The sequence below is a fragment of the Tupaia chinensis genome, unplaced genomic scaffold, assembly GCF_000334495.1.
Source record: "Tupaia chinensis unplaced genomic scaffold, TupChi_1.0 Scaffold000031_1, whole genome shotgun sequence".
Lineage (NCBI taxonomy): Eukaryota > Metazoa > Chordata > Mammalia > Scandentia > Tupaiidae > Tupaia > Tupaia belangeri.
In genome coordinates, this window is record NW_006159461.1 from 2,857,761 (window position 1) to 2,881,804 (window position 24,044).

A 24,044-nucleotide genomic window follows, 5' to 3' on the forward strand; every position below is an offset into this window, starting at 1 on the left:
CCCTTTGTTTCTTTCTTTTGCTAAAGGGTTCCCTTCCTTCCTTCCTCTCTCTCTCTTTTGTCTTTTTCTTCTCTCTTACTTTTTTCTGTCTCTTTCTTTTGCTAAAGGGTCCATCTCTTCACCATAGAGACAGAGACAAAGAGAGATTTAAAGAGAGAAAGGGAAAATAAGAAAGCACCGCCCATGAGGGATGGTCACATCCCCATCCCTGCTCCATTCTCCTCTTGGGATCTTGGGCACGCACACACATGTGCCCGGCGTGAGTTTTAAGCCACCGGGTCGACTCCAGGTCGAGGATTTGAACCACGCAGTGAGCCGTGTGAGTTCCAGTCACCTCAACCACCATCCCTCCAGCTGGCCCAAACGGTACTTTTCAAAGCAGTCAAGGTCGTGAAGGAAGCCAAGTCTGAGAAGCTGTCATGGCCAAGAGGAGAATGGAGAATCATGATGGTAAAATGTAATGGGGCATTTGGGTGGAATTATGAAAATGAAAATAGACATTAGGCGAAAACTAAGAAAATCCGCCTATTCTGATTCTAGTTAATAATAATAATATATCAGTTTTGGTCCATTAACTATGACAGATGCACTATACTTAAGTTATAATAGCAGAAATACAAACTGCCATTATATAATAGCAGGACTATATGAAAACTCTGGACTAGGGCCACGAATTTTTACAATTCCAAAACCACTCTAAAATTATAAGGCTATTTGTTAAAAGTCAATTTTATTTTATTTTATTTTAGGTGTTTGCCATAGAGCACATGTTCTTGCCAAAAAGAGATAGAGAGAGAGAAAATGAGAAATCACCCGAGTGGATGGCTACACTATAATTCTTTCTCCCCCACTCTCCTCTCAGGATTTGGGGCATGTGAATACACATCCTGAGTGATTTCAAGCCAGCAGTTCTGGGATTCGAACTGTGGTCAGTCACTGAGGAGTCTAGCACCTTAACCACCACAGTACCTACTGCCTCCAAAAGTCAATGTAAATAGGTCACCGTGTGCACAATTTCACTTACATCGCATTCTGTAAATGACAAGGTCTCCCGTCTGTGTCCCGAGGTCTCCCTGTGCACGCATGTGACCTGTGATCCAGGCTGACTGAGCCTGAGCGGAGAGCACAGCCCTAGGCCTACTGGGGGTGACTCTCTCCCTGTTTCATTGAAGGAATAAGAAAATTGTTTTACAATGTGACAAAATTATAAAGACATAAGAATGTACACATCAGCATAAATTAGGTTTGGCATAGAAGGCCACGTGACGAGGAAGGAGGAGCTCTTTGTGGTGATGACCAGTCCTGGGTATTGAGCGCAGTATTAAACTCACTGATGTGATAAAACGTGTTAGAGCTGGGGACCAGCAGATGGTCTGAGAGTTGTGCTGCTGGATTCCCACGCAGTTGATCATGCTTTGAGCCCTGGACCCAGTGGCTTAAAACTCACACCAGGCACATGTGCATGTATGCCGAAAGTCCCAAGAGGAGAATGGAGGAGAAAGAACTGTGATGTGGGCATACCACCTGGGGAGGGGGAGGTGATTTCTCACTTTCTGTCCCTCTGGGAGTGCACATGCTCCATAGCACGAATCTCTAAAAAAAAGTGTTAGAGCTGTAGATACCCTGTCTACTAATGTCAGTTTGTTAGGTGTGCACTTACATGTAAGTATTTAAACTGTAATCATGGTAGCATTTTTTTTTAAGTTTTGCTATAGGGGATATGCACCTGCCAGAGAGAGAGAAAGTGAGAAATTACCCCCATCCCAGAGAGGAGAGATGATGGCCATACCACAATCCTTTGCCCAGACTTCTCATGGGATTCTGGACATCCATGCACATGTGCCCAGCATGATTCTCAAGCCGCCAGGTCTGGGGCTCTAACTGCAGAGTCGGCCACGTGGTATCCAGTGCCTTAACCTCCATGCCACCTGCTGGCTCACCCTGGTCGAATGCTGAGGGTGCATACCAGGGAGCTCTGTGTACTATCTTCCCAACTTCCTGTGGATCTATAATTATTTCATAAAAGGTGACAATGCATAGATGCCTACACAGTGTACGTACATATACAAATACATAAATATAAATAAAACCCACAAAGAAAAATCAATAAAGTGGAATTTAGCAAAGTTAAAAGCATACAGTATGCACAAAATTCTGGTGAGAGAATTAAAAGGCAGAGTCTATAGCCCGGCAGAGATGTTCAGAAACACGCGCTGAGTCAGGATTTTTTCCCTAGAATATGTCATTCTCTCAACTCAACAGATGCCAAAAATTCAATCAGAATATAGGTGAAAGACTTAAGCAGCCTCTTTTGAAAGGAGAATATACTTGTGAACAATAGCATTTATAAATGCCTTCAACATAATTTTCCATTCAGGGAATGCAAGTTAATTTCATGATGGAAATAAAAAAATACACCGCCACATAGCTAACAAAATGACTGAAATGCATACCAGATATTGAGTGACAGGATGAAGGACAAAGGGAGGGCTACTTCATGAATTGCTGCAGGAACGATCATATTACAGCCTCTCTGGAAAATACATGGTCAGTTCTTACAGTGGGGAATTTGTCATATAATAGAGCAGTTGGCTATGTGTCTAGTGGCTGTGAACCGACTCTCAATGCCATTTCCACACATTTGATGGTGTGGACTATTTTCCCCAAGATTTCTGTGCATCCTTGAGCAAACACTAGTGCACAGCTTGCAGGCTTTGAAGCCAGGGATGCATTGCTTTCATCACTAGGGTAGAGAACTTGCCCTCCCCAGAGACATTCTAGGACAGTAAAGATAATGACCTCTTCCTCTGCTCCCCAGAACAGATCTGCTCACATCAAGAGTAAAGAAGATGCCCGTCTCCTGAGGCCATAAGCTCTAGAGCAGTTCTCACGCACGTGGGGATTTCTGCACTCCTGGCTCGGCACAGACCCAGGTAAAGAGCAGCTTCCTGGACCCGAGCTTGTTTGGCTCTCATGGGAAATGGTGCACAAAGAAGATAACGAAACGTGCTGTGTTCTGTGCTCTGAGAAACAACCGTTTAAACCCATTAGGCCTCCTAAGCTCCTTACCAGCTAAAGGATGGACGTGTGACCAGCAAACCTCCCGGCTGCCTTCTCAGAAACTGGCTGCTAGGCATTTATGCCCAAACACGGAAACCCATGTTCACACAAGCATGGATCCACAACTGTTCGTGCCGTCTGTATTGGTAGCAGCTCCAAACTGGAAGCAATTCAAACGTTTAATGCATGAAAGAGAAACTGTTGTAACCACGTAATGCTACAGGTTGAGCATCCTTCATTCAAACATCTGAAGTGCTCTAAACTCAGAAGCTTTTTGAGTGCCGATGTGATCCACAAGTGGAGAAGTCCCACCCCTGACTTCACGTGATCGGTCACAGTCCCAGTCACGTGCATATGTGCGTGTGAAACATAAATAGATTTCACATTTTTATGTAGTTCCTGTCCCCATGACAGCTCCTTATGTATGTGCAAATATTCCAAACTTGAAAAATCCAAAATTTGAAAGACTGGTCTCTAGCATTGTGGATAAGGGATACTCATCCCAAACATGGCAGTGACAGGGGCAAGGCATTGATACATGCAGTGACTTGGACAGATCTCCAGGGCTTTGCGCTGAACGAGAAGATTCGTTTCATAAATGGAACGAACTGTATGATTCGGGGTGTAACAGTTACAGAAGGACCACCCTGCCGTGACAGGGGTAGGTCAGGGGTTGCCAGGACTAGCAGGGTGGAGTACAGGACTAAAAAGGGGTCTCATAAGAGAGTGACTTTGTGATGACGGCACTTTTCCAATCCTCGCTGTGGCGGTGACGACATGAAACCTGCCTGTCAGAGCCACTGCACGATGCAGATTGTGAGTGTCGTAAAAACTGGGGCCGTCTGAATAAGGTCGGAGCTTAGATCACAGCACTGTGATGGCGTCCTCCCCCTGATTTTCACATGTGGGAAATGGACCACAATCCAGACGTCTGACTTTTTATTTTTTAACTTTTACTATAAGGCACATGCGTTTGCCAGAGAGACAGAGAAAGAAAGAGAAATCACCCCCTGGGGGGATGGCCACCCTGCTATGCCTTCTCTTTATTCTCCTCTAGGGATTTTGGGCACAAACTCGCATGTGCCCCATGTTTTTCAAGCTGCAGGGTCCAGGACTTGAACTGGAGTTGGTCATGCGGAATCCTCCATGTCACACCACCCACTGGCCCCCTTCCCTTACATTAAAATTCCCTGAGTTGAATTATTAAGGCTCCTTGATGATACCTGTTTTCATAGACATTTTGCAGCAGTAACAAACAAGACTTGCACGTTTTTGCAACACCACAGGGAGATTTTATCGACATCTATGGAGGCATTCAGTACAGGGACTCGAACTTAGCAGTTGTGAAAGCTGGTTAAACAGTGTTCTGGTGTGACTTTCAGTCTCCTGGGCCTGGGGTTTGAACTGTTTTCTGCCACGTGGGAGTCCATGATAAAAACTCTTTCTCTCTTTTGTTTCTAGTTTTGTCCTCCATGTTGTATTTCCCTCTGTATCAAAGATGTAGGAACAGAGCAATGTTCATCTAAAATGAATTATGTTTATTTTCATGGTGGTGAGATTTAATATGATACCTATTTGTTTTCCTTGTATTCTTTCTAATTATTTAAATTACCTCTCATGAGCATGGATTATCGCTTCAATAGAGTTTAAAAAAATGAGAGGAGGTAAAAAAATTCATTTCACAACTATGTAGAATGATATAAGTATGAGAATTATTCTAAAATAATTTCGATGATCACTCACTTGTATGACACTGTAATTACTTGTAAGATGGTTGTGCTCCTGTCTGACATAAAGCGTCAAATCACTTCTCAATGACAGATGACCAGATAATGATGCCCTCTCAGTCCAGTGCTCTCAGATCCACTCAGCGGAACATAAGAAACATGCCAGTGGTCACGCTTTAGAAAGTTCTGACTCGAGGCTGGTAGGTGGCATGGTGTTAAAGGTGCTAGACTCCCACACAGCTGACCGCAGTTCAAGTCCTGGACCTGGTGGCTCGCTTTCTCACTTTCTCTTCCTCTCTCTGTCTCTTTCTGGTCTAATTTAAAAAATAATAATTAAAAATGGAATTCAATAAATGAATCATTCTTAAAAAGTAAGTTCCAACTCATTTATTAAGCAATTGGGCCAATAACATTTTTTCTTCAATCTTTGCAGCCTGTTAGGGGTCAAATATTTAGTCTTACTAAATGTCCATGAACCAGACACACCTAATGTCACACATAGCACGTACTTCATCGTAGACAGCCGTAATACTTTTCATTGTAGTTAAGTTTTCAAGGCTGATATTTAAAACAGATATGCAACTTATAAATTAAGTCCAAAGAAGTGAAAACACACACTTAATAAAAAGTATTTCTTTTTATTTTCTAGTATGCTTCGTTAGAAAAGGTACAGCCGTATTAGTAGTACATTAATGAACTGAAAGAATGAAGTGACAAGCTTCTGTCACAAATATCAATTTACATTTTACAAACATCCACCAAAACAATTAAAAATGAAATAAATATATTTACACTTGATATTTCTGATATTCTCATTGCATTTTAATATGTATAAAATATATAACATTTATAATATTTTATTTACCTTTAAAAGCAAATTCAAATGTGCAAAGAAGTGGCATGGTGTCTTTAAAGTAGTAAGGAATGAGACAGCTCGGAACCAGCAGTTGTGGAGGGATGGGTACAGCGATTCTCTAAGGAGAGCTGGGGAGTGTAGCAGTGCTCATGGCTAACCACAGCAACACGTCGGCATTCATATCGGAGCATCGACACTTACCTTGCCAAGTTAGGCACAAGATCATCCTTGTGTTTTAAAGCTTCTCCACACTGCTGACTTCTAGCAGTAATTCTAAATCATTGTTCGGATGATCACTTTTCCTCAGTAATATATCAAGCTTCTCCTAAGTCCGGAATTCCATGTAGACAAAGTTGATGGAAAAGCTTTGTCGTGTAAATGAGGAAAAAGCTGACCTGTAAGCTAATGAACCTGAAGGAAAATTTCTCTGCTTGCATGGCTAATATTGACTTGGCATTTATTTCCAAGTCATTGCTTTTTTTCTTGCTCTTCAATGACAGTTGTGTGAGGGAAGGTTTTGAACTATAGGTTAGTTCTTGCCTAAAATGTGGGCAAGAAAGGGTCTGCTGATTGTCCTCCTCCGGAAACGAATGTGAGAGAGGAAGCGATGGAGGACACGCGCTACTCGCATTGGCTACCGAAGTGTTTCTGCAGTCAGTTCGTGTGCGACAGAACAATTAGAAATGCCCCGCTTTCACACTCTTCAGTTTAAGTGAATCGTTCTCCTTTATCAGGCAAAAGGTATTGAAGCAACAGGTTAGAGTTTTCCAATGGTGTGATCTCCTCTCTCTGACCTAAATACCTACAGTGTTCTCCTTTAAGCTGGTACTGCATACACTGTTCCAGAACCACCAATGGTCACACACGCACACACACACACACACACACACACACGCCAAGGCACTGGATCAACACAAAACTGAGCATTCTGCTGTTGAATTGTGCTCCGTGTACAACTTAGGGCTGGATGAAAACTCAGGCATCTAAACTTAACTGACGTGAGAAATGAAAATTCATGAGTATTTTTGTTCTTTTCTAAACAATCTCATTCGAGTAGTCTAAGTAATAACAAATGGTTAATCATCACACTAAAAAAAATAATAAATACTACATGTTAAACTGATGGAAATCTGAGTAGTAGTATCCTAATTGGTAGCTGTTCTAGTCACTTAAATAACAATTGAGGCTTGGTTTAAATTTTTTTTTAAATCGATGTGTTAAAAATAGTCACAATAATGGTATTGTCATAAGTTTCAATTCAAACTACAATTTGTAACATAATTGAAGGTACATTAAGTGTATGTGCACAAACGTATTTTGATACAATGTATGATCAGCATTTCATGATATGTATATGTACGTATACACACATATGTGTGTGTTCTACAAGCAGATATATGCTCACACATATCCAGTTGTGCACTTTTTCCTTCATCACATACATGAGTATAGGCTAGATTTTTACAATATAACAAAGAGGAAATTTAATCAATCCGGGTTTAGAATTTTCAAAAGGATCATTTATAAAATTTGACTCATTTTTAATGCTTCTGTAACACGGATGTAGTTGCAAACCTTTTATTGCATTCCTTCCAGGTCACTGGCCATGTCACACTACCTGGAGACCAGATCATCACACTGTGAGCCTGCCCTGGTATGGGGCACACTGAGATTCAACCTCAGCCACAGCAGAGGTTCGTGGTCCACCACTGACCACGGCGTGCAGCCTGCAGCGGCCACCTCCTGGCTTGTCCTGCGCTAGTTCAGAAGGGTCCTGACTGGGCCTGCTGGAGCTCCCTTCTGGTGGGCTTCTAGTTTTAGAACGACTCCACGTCCAGTCAACACAGAGAGCACTCAGTCCAACAGCTACCCTAGTTATGAATATATATTTGATTTCATGATCAAATTCAATTAATTCGAACTGCTTATGGTCCAATTTTCCACAGTTCTTTTGAGAAGGTATCTTAGAGCCAATGTAATACTTTCCCAAGTACAATTATAAACCTTCACTTTTTCTTTTGCATTTAATATACTTAAGAATTAACTGGATGCAAGTGAACTCATAATTCATAATGGCAGTGGAAAAAATTTGAAGTTAATATTTTAATTTAATGAATGTTTAATTTTTACACAAATAATCTGATTTCCTTCTTCTTTAAATAGAAGATTCAGGACTAGCCCTGGCATGGTGGTTAAGACAGCTAGATCCCACACGGCCAATTGTGCAGTTTGATTCCCAGACCTGGAAACGAGAAATACACTGAGTGCGTGCACAAGTGTGATCAAAATCCTGAAAGATGGGAGAAATGGAGGAGAAAGGCTTGCGGCTCCTGATGAGGGAGTTTTCTCACTTCTCTCTCTCTCTCTCTCTCTCTCTCTCTCTCTGTCCCTTGTGAGCATGCGGGATTTCTGGTAATTTTTTTTTTCTTTTTTGAGAGGTTTTTTGCTATAGGGTGTATGCGCTTGCCAGACAGAGAGACAGAAAGTGAGAAATCACCCCCAGGGGGGATGGCCACTCCGCAATCCCCTCTCCTCCATTCTCCTCTCGGGATCTTGGGCACGCCTGCACACGCGCCCGGCGTGAGTTTTAAGCCACCGGTCCGGGACGCGAACCGCGGTCGACTGCATGGGAGTCCAGCGACATAGCCATTACGGTAACTGCTGGTCCTGGTAATTTTTTTTTTTAAAGAAACAAAAACAAAGATAAATAAAAAAGCACTTTAATGGTTATAACTGCTTGGTTATCTTCACAAGGAAACAACTAATGTTTGCTTTAGTTGGGAGCAGATGTGTGAAGAAAAGGTAAGTTTTTTTTCTTTTAATAGACAGCTGCTGGTTGAGAAGCAGTGAAGTTGTAGGAAGGATTGAGAATGTCTTCTATATAATGCAGGAGTGACATATTGTCTGGATTGAGTCTTCTGGCAAATCCTCAGAGCTTTCGCCTTCCGGCCCCTTCACATTTACGTTCTTAAGATGAGATGCTTAAAGAACGCGCGTGGTTTGGCATTCCTTAATCACTTTTCATGATATGGCGAGATACAGATTTTAACTTTTATTTTCAAACCTCACATTATTTTTTCATAAAAATATCACTGAAATGAAAATATGTTGCTCAGCTAACATAAATAATAGCTTTTTGACTGTTTACAGGGACAGCTCATTTCACAGGTAACTGTTAGAGTTACAATTACAAAGAATTATTTCTCGCATCAGATTTGTTGATAGTATTCTCTCTACAAAAACTTGTGGGGTCACTGAAAATTTATGAAAGTTTAATTTGATAATAAATCCCATTAGGTAAAATATAAATCTCTTTAAAATGAAAGAACAAGAGGTTCATGAATATTTCCATTATTCATACTTAAATTAATACGTTTTTGGCATATTTGGTGACACTGGCAGTTAATAAAGCATCTTAGTAAGTGTGATCCCAGGGGGAAGGTCCATTTCGCAAGGTGTCTACTGTGGGCCAATGTAATTACCCCTCTGCAGTTCTTAGGAATATTCTACGATCAGGTAACACTGACGTGCCAGCATCGAATCCTGGAGTGAGAATTCAAGGAGGAAATTCACATCAGCAAATTAAAGTGCTTCTTTCTTTGATGAGATTTTTTGCATGCTCCTCGCTGCCCATGTTTTTATGTCTTTTATGTCATTCATAATATAATGATTGGGCATCAGTTCATGGTCTGGCCAACATATGTTGTCATACAAAATAATCTAGAATACAGAAATAACCATTTAACTGGATTTTTTATTTATAGGTAGCTTACATTTTTATATCATTTACATACTTCTTGAAGTCATCCAGCCTTGGGTCTCCGTTTGGTGAAGCGGTATACCGGTACAGAGCAGCCGCGGAGGGCAAGCTGTTCCTTCCCCTCGGGGGCGTTCACCGATGCCTTCCGGGAACTGTGTTTGCCCTGCCATGTGACCTCCGCTGTAACTGCTGGCATTTCGGCTTTGCTCCACGGCTGAGTGGTGAAGGGTGGTCTCGGGGTCTGCAATGGCCACGTCTCTCCTGGCTGGCCGACCACAGTCAGTGTGAGCTCGGGCAGCAGGTCAGGCTGGGTACTTGGCCTTGCTTGTCCCAGCGGAGCCGGCGGCGGCGGGCGCGGTGGCCTGGCCGCCTAGAAACAGAGGGTCCAAGCAGGCGACTTTGGCGGCGAAGAACGAGTGGATGCAGTGAAGGACGGCAAACAGATTGGAAAATTCCAGCTCCTGGAGGGGAAAGAGAACTAGGTCAGCCAAGGAAAAGTCCATCTCTTTTCGAAAATTGTTAAAAGGTAGACGTTATTTTTTTCAAGTTGCAATAAACTTATCCAGCACCAATGAGATTTGATGAAGAACTTTAACGTAGACGCTTTTGGTTCATAAATAGCATGTCTTGCAGATTCCCTTCAAAACCTAACTGACAAGTGGTGAAGCAGAGCACTCGTGGCATCCTTGACGGTCATCTGCAAGTGGCTGAATATTTCACTGAAAAAAGTATACGTATATTTTAGGTTTGTTTATTTTGTAGGAGAGAGAGAGAGAGGGGCAGAGGCCCCTTGTACGTGTTCTTCGTGGTGTGACCCGCCCAGCCCCGCAGCCCACCAGGACCACGGGCACACCTGATCTGTTCATGCGACCACGGTCAGTCCTGATAGAGATGTACTTTGCCAAATTAAAAACGCTGTTCTGTAAATAGAGAGAAACTTTGGAGTACCTTATAGAGCATGTGTATTCCCTTATTCATACTTCAGATGAAAAATAGAAACTATAAAACATTTTAAAACGTCTTGGTCTTCTCAAGAATAAGTTACTATTTGCTGTAGGAAATGGAGTATAAAATGCTGGAAACAAAGGAATATGAATGGTTATGACACTAGAAGCCAAATGGCTTACTTCCAAAAAGTAATTCATGCGTTAATTATAATTATTGTACTTGGTTGCTCAATGACGTGTATGGAACATTGACTAAAAAAATAAAAATCAACTAGAGATCATTAATTCATTCAGGATTTTAAGAAATGTGTTTCCCATTGATATTTAAGGAAATTTGTAGCCCCCCACTAGTGGCAATGAAATGATACACATTACAATGAAAATAGGAACAAAGTTCTGTCAAGTCTAAGAGCATGTCAGGCGAGCTGTAAAACCATGGGACACGCTCAGAACAGATTTTTGAAAGATGATGTCACAAATATTTTTGTGAAGTATCATCAACATTTCCATTAAACTTTTTTCTTTTTTTAATTTCAAGGGGATGGAGAGAAGACTAATAGACTTATGTGTTTAATGAGGTTGCTATGGTGAATGTATCACGCGGAGGATAACTAGAGAGTAATAAAGCATATGAAATCAATGCCATCTCATTGCATATTCATAATAAAAGATGCAGGATTACTACTGAAGTTCACACTGCTGACGGTATAGCAGTTTCTAGAACGCGGCAGTGGGAAATGCAATAACACGATGTATCCAACCAATTCACACATGCTGACATGTCCAGCATGTACCAGGAAACCATGTAAATAAAATAACCCTCCTTAGGACTGTCTCCTCGGGTCTGCCACAGGAGAATGGCAGAGCATAAAGTAGATCCACACGTGTGCCACCCAGAAGTGGCCTAGCTCTGTCAGGAGTCCCCATTACCTTTGGAGTCTCGTCGTTTCCTGAGACAAACGGTGACTGACCACAGGGAACGGCGGAGACTCCTCAGGTAACTATGCTCCTGCTCTGAAGTCTCCCACCAAAAGGCTCATATTGGCTCCCTCATACCTTTCTGAGAAGCTTTCTTTTTAATAACCCTCTTCGGTGGCACTGGTGATCCATTATTCATGAACTGGTGGCTTTCCCCTTGCCTCGCCTCATGCTAGAAATCCTCCACTCACCCCTCATACTTTATCTGGCTCATTTCCCATGTAGATTTTTAGTATTTTCTGTGTTAGCCCATATTAAGTTCACTCACTAGGAAAAGGGATGAGAAGGTTTGGAAAATGTGAGATTTTCCTGGGTGTTATTGCAAAACAAAACAGAAGCACACGATTCACCGTTGGTGAGGAGATTGCTGAATGCTACACCTGGACGGAAACACTGCACCAGATAACTCCTCTCATCAGTAATTCTACCATGTCTTTATTAAATTGAGTATTGTGTCTTATTTATCAAAAAAACTCCAAATTTCTAGAAATGCAGGCATATTTGGAAAGATCTACATTCTCAATCATCCCTACCTTGCCAAGTATTTGTCAGTAATCTGTTGTGGCTGACACCAACATTTTTAGAACTTATCTGGGGGATGAGATGGAAAGCGGGAAACATTACGCATGATGAGGAGAGAAAGCGGGGACACATGGATAAGAGGCCTTGGTTCCAACGTCAGCTAATTGTGCCTCCGCCTCAGTGCTCAGCTTTGACCACCATCCACTCCCAGGACTTCAGCAGCCACTTCTGTGAAACTTGAACTAAACTTTTTGTGAGCCCTGGCCCTACATTTCCATCTGTACAACACTCACAGATGGCTTCTACCCAGTTACCGACTGTAACTTGTAATAAAGCTCTCCTGGTCTTCATTAACTTCATGAATGTCTAACTACAAACTGTCTTCAGAAATTAAACATTCACTAATTCATTCAATAAATACAAGAGATGTTTCCAAAATGTTCATGGAAAACATACCCTACAAACAAATTATTCAGTAGGACCAGAGAGTGGCACAAAGCTCTGGAGGCAGAGCACATGGGGAGGTGGCCAGTCCATGTCTGGAGAACTTCCTGAGGATACGAGGCATGTGCGTGCCAGGGGCCGGACGGAAGCTGCGGGAGAGCCTGCAGCAGCGGGACCTTGTTGGGGTACTATCTCTCTGCCTTGTTAGTTTGTCTCTTTGACTCATGAAACAAGTAAATAAACATGAAATAAACCCCACAACTAGGTAGGAATTTCAAACATTCTCTGCATTGAAATAAACTCACAATTTTATTCTATTTTCCACCAATCTTTTGAAGTCCTCTCATGGAAGAGTGAACGAAGGAGACAAGAAGCTTTGATGTGACTTATGCTCCGACAACAGAGGGGAAATTAGGTCACAAACACGTTTTTATATTTACACGTACATTAGTCGTGTATCTGTAATACGTCAGAACACACTAAGTACTGTCAAGGAAATAAAGCATGTGAAAGACTGCAGGATGGGAAGGCCCACATAGTCCTGTGGGCAAAACGGGAAGGCTAGAAAGGAGTGACCCCCTCGTGGTGTCCGTGTGAAACACCCCAGGCAGGAGAACCGCAGTTTCAGGGGCGCCGAGGTGGAGACCTTCCAGGAGAGTTTGAGGACAGCAAAGGCTATTTTGTCAGGAATAGACTCAATTAAGGAGAAATCTGTGGAAAATGAGGTCAAAGAAAGAACACAGACCAGAAGTTCCAGTGCCCTAGGGGCCTTTTATGAGTTTTACTTTAAGTTACAGGAGACGTTGTGGGGGGATTTTGAGCAGAGGCGATAGAAGCCTTGGTATAAGTCGATGATCGTTGGCTCAACTGTCGAGAATGAAGGCTAGGGGACTAAGGTTGAAGGAAAGGATAAGTTACAAAGTCCTTCCATAAGGAAAGATGTTGGGTGTCAAATAAAGAAGAGCGCTTGGAAGGAGGGATTTGCCATTTCTAGAAACGGAGGAATTGTGGGAAAAGGTTTGCCATGAAAGATCAAGGTTTGGTTTTGCATCTGTTCTGCCTGGGAGTATTAGATGTACAGGCCCGAGGAGAGGTCAGTATGCATTAGTGTACATTTAAGGGGAAAATCGGGGTTGGAAATAAAAGTTAGGATATGTAAGCATATACGAGGTAGGCAGAAACATGATCTGGATGAGAAAAATCAAGTGTTGCTGAATATGTAAAGGGAGGGACTGAGAACTTGTCCCTGGGGTACCAGGGCATAAAAATGTGAGAACAATGGGAAGAACCAACAAGAATGGAGCGCCAAAGCTGCCTAGGAAGTGAGAAGTAAAGCCCAAGAGTCTTGGGAAGTCAGGACTGTAAACTGGCGACTGATTTAGCAACACGGAGGTCATGTTTACCCTTCACAAGAGAAGCTTTTGTAAAGAGGCTGAAGTAAAAGACTCAGAAATAAATTCATGAGACTAGGTAGAAAGGAATTAGAGTTATTGCAGACACCACCTCTTTGACAGAGTCTTTTTATTTTTCCCCTTTATTGTAGCAGAAACATGCAATCTTTTCTAGAGAGATTTTTGCTATAAGGTACATGCACTCACTGGAGAGACAGAGAGAGACAGAGAGACAGAAAGTGAGAAATCATCCCTCAGAGGGACTGGCCACTCCTCCATTCTCCTCTCAATATCTTGGGCATGCACACACATTCCAACGATGCAGGGTCCAGGTCTGAACCAGGGTCGACCATGTGGGAGTCCAACGATGTAACCATTACAGACTGCAGGGTACAGGTCTGAACCAGGGTCGACCATGTGGGAGTCCAACGATGTAACCATTACATCATCGGCTGGTCCCTAGAATGTTTTTCTAAGTTAGAAGAAATTAGAACTCATTGTAGATTTCTAGCATGAGATAGCAGAAGGCTCAAGTCCAAGGACGACTGCAGCCTAACTACCAGAGAAGTGTATGATCTGGTGTGAATATAAGGCAGCTGGACTTAACTAGAAGCATGGAGAATTTGTCCAGAGTGACGGGAGGGAGGCAGAGTATGGACAGGACTCAGGGCAGGTGGGTGGACCTGGTGGTATGTGGCTTTGACATTCGGTCTTCCACCTAAGACAAGAAGCCGTATCAACGGCAGGCAGAGAAGATGAGGCAGGAAGTGTTACCAATTCAAAGAAAGTATGAACTGAATTCCAGGTATTATTATAGATATATCTGGAATTTATCTTCTTCACTGGAATTAATCCTTAGAAACATTTAACTTTCTACATCCACTGAATACATAATTAAAATTATTCAGTGTTCCTAATAATAAAATTGTCATTTACATTTTCTTATTTGTTTCTCACTGCAACCCTCAGCAGATCATTAAAATACAAATAACTAAGTCTTCTAGAATGTGAAAATAGAATAAAAAAATTCAGAATCATGCAGGGAAAATTACATATTATCAATTCCTTCACTAAAAGCAATGTCATGTTTCCATTCTGACTTCTGATTTGAATGTCTCTCTCTCCCTGTAATTCTTACACCATGATTCTCAATCTTTCTTTAAGGCCACATTTAACTCTATATTCTTCATGATCTGACAATCATCAGGCAAAAGATAAACCTCTCCATCATTATTTATATAATGCTTTCAACCTCCGTATGTCATTAGTCACATATTAATGTATAGGCACGTAGTTCCCTGGCTTGACAACCGTTTATATATCATTCACCTTGTCCTGTAACCGTTTTATAAGAATATACTTAACATACTATGTAACTTAGCTGTTTCGGACATGCAGTTTAGTAGAATTCAGTATAGTCACGGTTATGCAACCATTACCACTGTTGGGTTTTAGAACATTTTTCTCACTCCAAAGGTATATCCCACTCTCACTACAAGTCCCTCCCCATTTTCCCTCTCCCCATTTCCTGGTCACCACTGATCTCTGCTTTTTAGTGGACTTGCCTATTTGAATATGAGATCCTTTAGGACTATCTTCATTTTCTTGATCTAATGCTTTCAAAGTTCATCTATGCTGTAGCTTCTATTAGTATTTTATTTCCTTTTATTGATGAATAATATCCCTTATACAGACATAACTCTTTTTCTTTTTCCATTCATCATCTGCCAGACATTCATGTTGTTTCCTTGTTTAATTTAAATAATCCTGCTGTGGGCCTCGTGGCACAAGTTTCTTCAATGATGTCGTGCTCTTAAGTATGCATCTAGGAGTGCATACTGTCCAGAATTGCTGGGTTATAACATGATGACATGTTGCATGTTGTAAGAATGTACAGAACTGTTTTCTAAAAGAATTAGAATATGTTATGTTCTCACTAGCAAAGTATGACAGCTTCATCTTCACTAATCATTGTTACTTTTTTTCTTTTAAGTAACCATCCTAGAGGGTGAGAAATAGTATCTTATTGAGATTTTGATTTGCATATTAATGAACTAATGATTGAGTACCAGTTCTCATGCTTATTATCCATTTGAGTATCTTCTCTAGGAAAATGTCAATCAGATGCCTTGCCCTTTCTTCATCCTCTCTCTTTCTTTCTTCTTCTTTCTTCTTCTCCTTCTTTTCTTTCTTCTTTCCTTCTCTCTGTTCTTTTGTTTTTCTTTTTTTTTTTTTTAAGAGAGATTTTTGCTATGGGGCATGTACATGTGTCAGAGAGAAAGAAAGTGAGAAATCATCCCCCAGGGAAGAAGGCCATGTCACAATCCCTTCTTCTCCATTCTTGTCTCGGGCATACACACATGCGCCCAGCATGACTTTGCTGGATCTGGGACTTGAACTGCAGTCAACCATATGGGAGTCCAGCAACATAACTCATACACCATCTGCTGGTCCCTCCTTTGCCATTTTTAATGAGAGTATTGATGTTTTTATATCAAATTGTAAAAATCCTTTATAAACTCCACATCTAAGCTTCCTAACAGATATATAAATGCAAGTCTTTCCTCCTGTTTTAGAAGTTGTATATTCTCTTTATGGCATTATTTTGAACAAAAAAGTTTTTTTAGTTTGCTGAAGTCCAGTGAAGTCCAATCTGTCCAATAGTTTGACTCTTGCTCATGCTTTTGCTGATCTTCCTCTTGCTCATCTCCGCATCACTGTCAAAACCAAAGTCACAAGGGTTTCATTGTACTGCTTTAAAGAGGTGTAGAGTTGTACCTATTACATTTATGGCTGCAGTACGTTTTCAAGTCATTTCGGTGTTGAGTGAGGAAGGGGTCCACTATGACTTTTAGATTAGATAACCAGCTTTCCCAGCACCATTTGTTCAAAAGACTATTTCACATTTTATTGTTTTGAAAGGCATCTCAAAAACCAATGATCTATAAATGAGTTCATTTTTAGACTTTCAATTCTATTCCAACATTGTATGTCTTTTCTTGGGTAACATCACACAGTCTTGATTATCATATTTTCTTATCAAGATTGTTTTGACTTTTTTAGACCAGATGGTGGTGCAGAAGGAATGCAACTGGACGCGCATGGAGAAGGTCCCGGGTTCATGTCCCAGGACCTCTCTGAGTACACAGGCATGCATGCCTCTGGTTTGGACTGGTTGATTGGGGGGGTGTACTGCAGCATGTCTGTTGGGTGTGCTATCACTCTTTCTCTCTGAGGAAAGGAATGGATAAATAAACTTAAAAAAATATTGTATAGCTTCTCTGGATCTCTTATGTTTACATACAAAATTTAAAATCAGTTTATTCATTTCTGCAAAATGCAGCTGGCATTTTTATAGGGATTTCCCCAAGTGTACATTAATTTCTGGAGTATTGCCATACTAATAATACTAAGTTTTCTAATTCATGCATATAGAATGTAGCTACATTTACTTAAATCTTCTTTAATTTGTTGCCATGTTTTGTGGTTTTTAAGGCACAAGACTTGTATTTTTTTCATTACATTCATTCCTTAAGGATTTTATTCCTTTATTTTAATCATTATTATTATTACTACTATTAGAGAGAGATTTTTGCTATAGGGCACGAGTGCTCACCAGAGAGACAGAAAGTGAGAAATCAACCCCCAAGAGGAGTATGGCCATGCCACAATCCCTTCTTCATTCTCTTCTTGGGATTTTGGGCACATACACATGTACCTGGTGTGAGTTTCCCAAGCCGCCAGGTCTGGAACTCACACTGTGGTTGACCTTTTGGGAGTCCAACTATGTAACCATTATGCCATCTGCCAGTCCCGGGATTTTAGCAATTGTTTTATACATCCTTTTTTATTTTGTAAATTCAGTGCTGGTGTAACTTTCCTCTGATTTTTAAATTTAAATCCACTTTCTATTTCTTTATTTGACCATATAACTGAAGTTTTGTGCACTTGTTAACCTTTTTGAAGAGCCAAATTTTGGGTTTTCTAATTTCCTCAATTATTTTTTCTATTTTTAAAATTTGTTTCTTTTCTATAATATTCTTTCCTATAATATTCTTTCTTTCCTTATTCTTCCCTTGTGCTCAGTTAGCTTTTATATGTAGTTTCTCATTGAGAAAGATGTGGTTGTTGATTTGAGATTTTCTTATTTATTTATTTTTAGAGAGATTTGTGTTGTAGGGTATGTGTGCTCACTGAAGAGACAGAGAGATACAGAGATAGAAAAGGAGAAATTACCCGCTGTGGGGATGACCATGCTGCTATCCCTTCTCCATTCTCCTCCATCTCTCTTTAACCATTGACAGAACAGTTAGACAAAATCAAAGAGAATATAGAAGAATTCCAAAACACCATCAGCCAACAAGATCTGACATTTATAGAAATTTTAGCCAAAGAATAGCATACACATCATTTGCAAGTTCCCATGGAATATATACCACAATAGACTGTATCATGAGAAAGAAACAAAACTCAATAAATATAAAAGAATTGTAGCAATAGTGTGTTCTCTGATCACAACTGAACCAACAGTAGAAAAAAATTGGGAAAATTTCTTTACATTTGGAAATAAAACAACAGACTTTCAAATAGTCCATAACAAAGAAGACTCTCAAATTAAAAACACACATACACCCACAGAGAATTAAATGGCAACACAGATGTAACGAGGCCAGTATAAAAATAGTACATATTTTGACTGCTTCATTGTCAATATATTGATTGTACTTTTGCTGTATAATAGTTTTAAGATGTGACTTTTGGAGCAAAGTGGGCAAGATTACATAGGATCTCTTTATGTTAGCTCTTAACAATTACATACTAATCTGAAATTATCAAAAGAATGAAGTTTCATTTTAAAATTTTTAGGACATCATATGGCTGGGTAATTTTTAAAATTTATTTGATTAATCTCCACCTTTGGACTGGCATGTTTAATATATTTACATTTAATGTAATCAGAGAGAAGGTAAATTTTATGTGTGCCATTTGCTGGTTTGTTACTATATATTTTAAGCCCTTTGCTCCTTTATTCCTCTATTATGGGTTTTATTTTTGTGTATATATTGTTTAATGTTACATGTATAAGTTTAATATAGTTGTTTCTTTTATTATGTATTATTTAGCTATTTTCTTACTAGTTATAAGAATATAATGGGAATATAAATCTTAAAATGATCTAGCTCATATTAACAACTTTATTTAAGTAGTATGGAAAAATTTGTTCCACTATGTCTTTGGTCTCGTTCTTCTCTTTTGTGCTATGATTATACATGTATTACATCATTCTACACTACCAACCCACTCACATGATTTAGAATTATTATCTATGTATTTTGGTTTTTTTAAATCCGGGGAAGAAAAAAACTGCAAGTAAAAATACATTTATACTGTTGTTTCTTATTTAACTATACAGTTACCTTTAACAATATTCTTCATTTCTAAGTGTAGATGCAAGTTATTAGCTAATGTCTTTTCCTTTCATTCTGAAAGAATCTTTTGTTAGTCCATGTTTACTAGTGAGAAATTCTATATTTCTTAAATGTTTATATATACAAAACAATGGCTTAATTTCTCCTTTGTTATGGAGGGAGAATTTAGCTGGATAAAGAACTTATTTAATAGTCATTTTGTTTCAGTACTGAAATACTTCATTCAATTGTCTTCCAGCTTCCATAATTGACTATGAGAAATCAGTTGCTACTCTTATTATTAATTCCTTGCATGTTTTGAGTTATTTATCTCCTGCTATTTTCAAGATGCGCTGTTTTGGGCTTTTGACAGTTCAACATTGATGGCTGTATTTTTTTGTATTTATCCTATGTGGAGTTCATTGAGCTTTTGGATGTGTAGACTAACTTCTTTAAATGACACTTGAGAAGTTTTCATCTATTACTTCTTCATGTACCTTTTTTAAAATGATTTGTCCAATTCCCTTTTTGTTCTCTTGGCATTTCCATTAAGACTTGATGCTGCCAGGGCCAGCAAGTGGCTGGTGGTTAAGGCACCTGATATGGCTGACCACAGTTCAAGTCCCAGACCTGGCAGCTTGCTTTCTCACTTTCTTTCTCTCTATCTGTCTCTCTTGAGTTAACGCCAATAAAATAAAATAAAATTAAATTTAAATTAAATTAAGTTAAATTAATGAATAAAATATTTTTAAAAACTTAATGCTGCCATACAAATTTCTGAAGCCCTATCACTTTTCCTTCATTATTGTTATTTTTTAGAATGCATAATCTCAGTTGCTCTATTGAGACTAAGATATATTTAAGTCTTCAACCCTTTATGTTATCTTATTCTTTTCTTTATTTTTACCACAAAGTCAATTGTGAAATTGTGCTAAGGGTTTTTTCTTTTTCTTTTTCTTTTTCCTTTTCAGAGAGGTTTTTGCTATAGGGTGCATGTACTCACCAGAAAGACAGAGAGAGATAGAGAGACAGAAAGTGAGAAATCACTCCCCAGGATGTGTGGCCATGCTACAATCCCTTCTCCATTCTCCTCTTGGGATCTTGGGCATGCAGGCACACATGTCCGGTGTGAGTTTAAGTCACTGGGTCCAGGACTCAAACCATTGTCGACTACATGAGAGTCCAGAAACATAGCCATTATGCCAACTGCTGGTTCCAGTGCTAATTTTTTGTTTTTGTTTTGTTTTGTTTTGTTTTTGGCCAGTGAGTGTGTGCACTTGACAAAGAAAGTCAGAGAGAGAGGGAGAAAGCATACTCCCTTTATACGTCATTTCTTCATCTTATCAGGATTTGAGGCATGCATGTGCATGTGCCTAGTGTGTTTTGCAAGCCCCCAGGGCTGGAACTTGAACTGCACTTGGCCATGTGGGATCTGGCTCCCTTAACCAGGTTAACTAGTTATGAGGATGGCCCTATCACATTTTTCAACTACAAAATTCTCTCTGATGCTTTTATTCTTTTTTAAAAATTAATTAATTAATTATTTGTACTCACTTTTATCATTACGGCATAACAAATGAATTTTCCCATCATGAATACACTGCTTACTGGTTGGGTCAAAAACATTACTATAGGGACCAGCAGTTAGCGTAATGGCTATGTCGCTGAACTCCCACATAGTCGACTGCGGTTCGCGTCCCGGACCCGGTGGCTTAAAACTCATGCCGGGTGCGTGTGGCTGGATCTGGGACTTGAACTGCAGTCAACCATATGGGAGTCCAGCAACATAACCAATACACCATCTGCTGGTCCCTCCTTTGCCATTTTTAATGAGAGTATTGATGTTTTTATATCAAATTGTAAAAATCCTTTATAAACTCCACATCTAAGCTTCCTAACAGATATATAAATGCAAGTCTTTCCTCCTGTTTTAGAAGTTGTATATTCTCTTTATGGCATTATTTTGAACAAAAAAGTTTTTTTAGTTTGCTGAAGTCCAGTGAAGTCCAATCTGTCCAATAGTTTGACTCTTGCTCATGCTTTTGCTGATCTTCCTCTTGCTCATCTCCGCATCACTGTCAAAACCAAAGTCACAAGGGTTTCATTGTACTGCTTTAAAGAGGTGTAGAGTTGTACCTATTACATTTATGGCTGCAGTACGTTTTCAAGTCATTTCGGTGTTGAGTGAGGAAGGGGTCCACTATGACTTTTAGATTAGATAACCAGCTTTCCCAGCACCATTTGTTCAAAAGACTATTTCACATTTTATTGTTTTGAAAGGCATCTCAAAAACCAATGATCTATAAATGAGTTCATTTTTAGACTTTCAATTCTATTCCAACATTGTATGTCTTTTCTTGGGTAACATCACACAGTCTTGATTATCATATTTTCTTATCAAGATTGTTTTGACTTTTTTAGACCAGATGGTGGTGCAGAAGGAATGCAACTGGACGCGCATGGAGAAGGTCCCGGGTTCATGTCCCAGGACCTCTCTGAGTACACAGGCATGCATGCCTCTGGTTTGGACTGGTTGATTGGGGGGGTGTACTGCAGCATGTCTGTTGGGTGTGCTATCACTCTTTCTCTCTGAGGAAAGGAATGGATAAATAAACTTAAAAAAATATTGTATAGCTTCTCTGGATCTCTTATGTTTACATACAAAATTTAAAATCAGTTTATTCATTTCTGCAAAATGCAGCTGGCATTTTTATAGGGATTTCCCCAAGTGTACATTAATTTCTGGAGTATTGCCATACTAATAATACTAAGTTTTCTAATTCATGCATATAGAATGTAGCTACATTTACTTAAATCTTCTTTAATTTGTTGCCATGTTTTGTGGTTTTTAAGGCACAAGACTTGTATTTTTTTCATTACATTCATTCCTTAAGGATTTTATTCCTTTATTTTAATCATTATTATTATTACTACTATTAGAGAGAGATTTTTGCTATAGGGCACGAGTGCTCACCAGAGAGACAGAAAGTGAGAAATCAACCCCCAAGAGGAGTATGGCCATGCCACAATCCCTTCTTCATTCTCTTCTTGGGATTTTGGGCACATACACATGTACCTGGTGTGAGTTTCCCAAGCCGCCAGGTCTGGAACTCACACTGTGGTTGACCTTTTGGGAGTCCAACTATGTAACCATTATGCCATCTGCCAGTCCCGGGATTTTAGCAATTGTTTTATACATCCTTTTTTATTTTGTAAATTCAGTGCTGGTGTAACTTTCCTCTGATTTTTAAATTTAAATCCACTTTCTATTTCTTTATTTGACCATATAACTGAAGTTTTGTGCACTTGTTAACCTTTTTGAAGAGCCAAATTTTGGGTTTTCTAATTTCCTCAATTATTTTTTCTATTTTTAAAATTTGTTTCTTTTCTATAATATTCTTTCCTATAATATTCTTTCTTTCCTTATTCTTCCCTTGTGCTCAGTTAGCTTTTATATGTAGTTTCTCATTGAGAAAGATGTGGTTGTTGATTTGAGATTTTCTTATTTATTTATTTTTAGAGAGATTTGTGTTGTAGGGTATGTGTGCTCACTGAAGAGACAGAGAGATACAGAGATAGAAAAGGAGAAATTACCCGCTGTGGGGATGACCATGCTGCTATCCCTTCTCCATTCTCCTCCATCTCTCTTTAACCATTGACAGAACAGTTAGACAAAATCAAAGAGAATATAGAAGAATTCCAAAACACCATCAGCCAACAAGATCTGACATTTATAGAAATTTTAGCCAAAGAATAGCATACACATCATTTGCAAGTTCCCATGGAATATATACCACAATAGACTGTATCATGAGAAAGAAACAAAACTCAATAAATATAAAAGAATTGTAGCAATAGTGTGTTCTCTGATCACAACTGAACCAACAGTAGAAAAAAATTGGGAAAATTTCTTTACATTTGGAAATAAAACAACAGACTTTCAAATAGTCCATAACAAAGAAGACTCTCAAATTAAAAACACACATACACCCACAGAGAATTAAATGGCAACACAGATGTAACGAGGCCAGTATAAAAATAGTACATATTTTGACTGCTTCATTGTCAATATATTGATTGTACTTTTGCTGTATAATAGTTTTAAGATGTGACTTTTGGAGCAAAGTGGGCAAGATTACATAGGATCTCTTTATGTTAGCTCTTAACAATTACATACTAATCTGAAATTATCAAAAGAATGAAGTTTCATTTTAAAATTTTTAGGACATCATATGGCTGGGTAATTTTTAAAATTTATTTGATTAATCTCCACCTTTGGACTGGCATGTTTAATATATTTACATTTAATGTAATCAGAGAGAAGGTAAATTTTATGTGTGCCATTTGCTGGTTTGTTACTATATATTTTAAGCCCTTTGCTCCTTTATTCCTCTATTATGGGTTTTATTTTTGTGTATATATTGTTTAATGTTACATGTATAAGTTTAATATAGTTGTTTCTTTTATTATGCATTATTTAGCTTTTTTCTTACTAGTTATAAGAATATAATGGGAATATAAATCTTAAAATGATCTAGCTCATATTAACAACTTTATTTAAGTAGTATGGAAAAATTTGTTCCACTATGTCTTTGGTCTCGTTCTTCTCTTTTGTGCTATGATTATACATGTATTACATCATTCTACACTACCAACCCACTCACATGATTTAGAATTATTATCTATGTATTTTGGTTTTTTTAAATCCGGGGAAGAAAAAAACTGCAAGTAAAAATACATTTATACTGTTGTTTCTTATTTAACTATACAGTTACCTTTAACAATATTCTTCATTTCTAAGTGTAGATGCAAGTTATTAGCTAATGTCTTTTCCTTTCATTCTGAAAGAATCTTTTGTTAGTCCATGTTTACTAGTGAGAAATTCTATATTTCTTAAATGTTTATATATACAAAACAATGGCTTAATTTCTCCTTTGTTATGGAGGGAGAA

General features: G+C 39.0%; 1 protein-coding gene across 1 annotated transcript in view; it reads right to left on the minus strand.

Moving 5' to 3' along the window:
- Nucleotides 1–8,312: 8,312 nt before the first annotated feature.
- SNTG1 (syntrophin gamma 1) overlaps nt 8,313–24,044 on the minus strand; it is a 411,039-nt gene continuing 395,307 nt past the window's right edge. Inside the window, exon 17 of the mRNA XM_006140355.1 lies at nt 8,313–9,864. Coding sequence (XP_006140417.1) covers nt 9,706–9,864 — 159 coding nt within the window. The 3' untranslated portion in view covers nt 8,313–9,705. The remainder of the gene's footprint in view (nt 9,865–24,044) is intronic.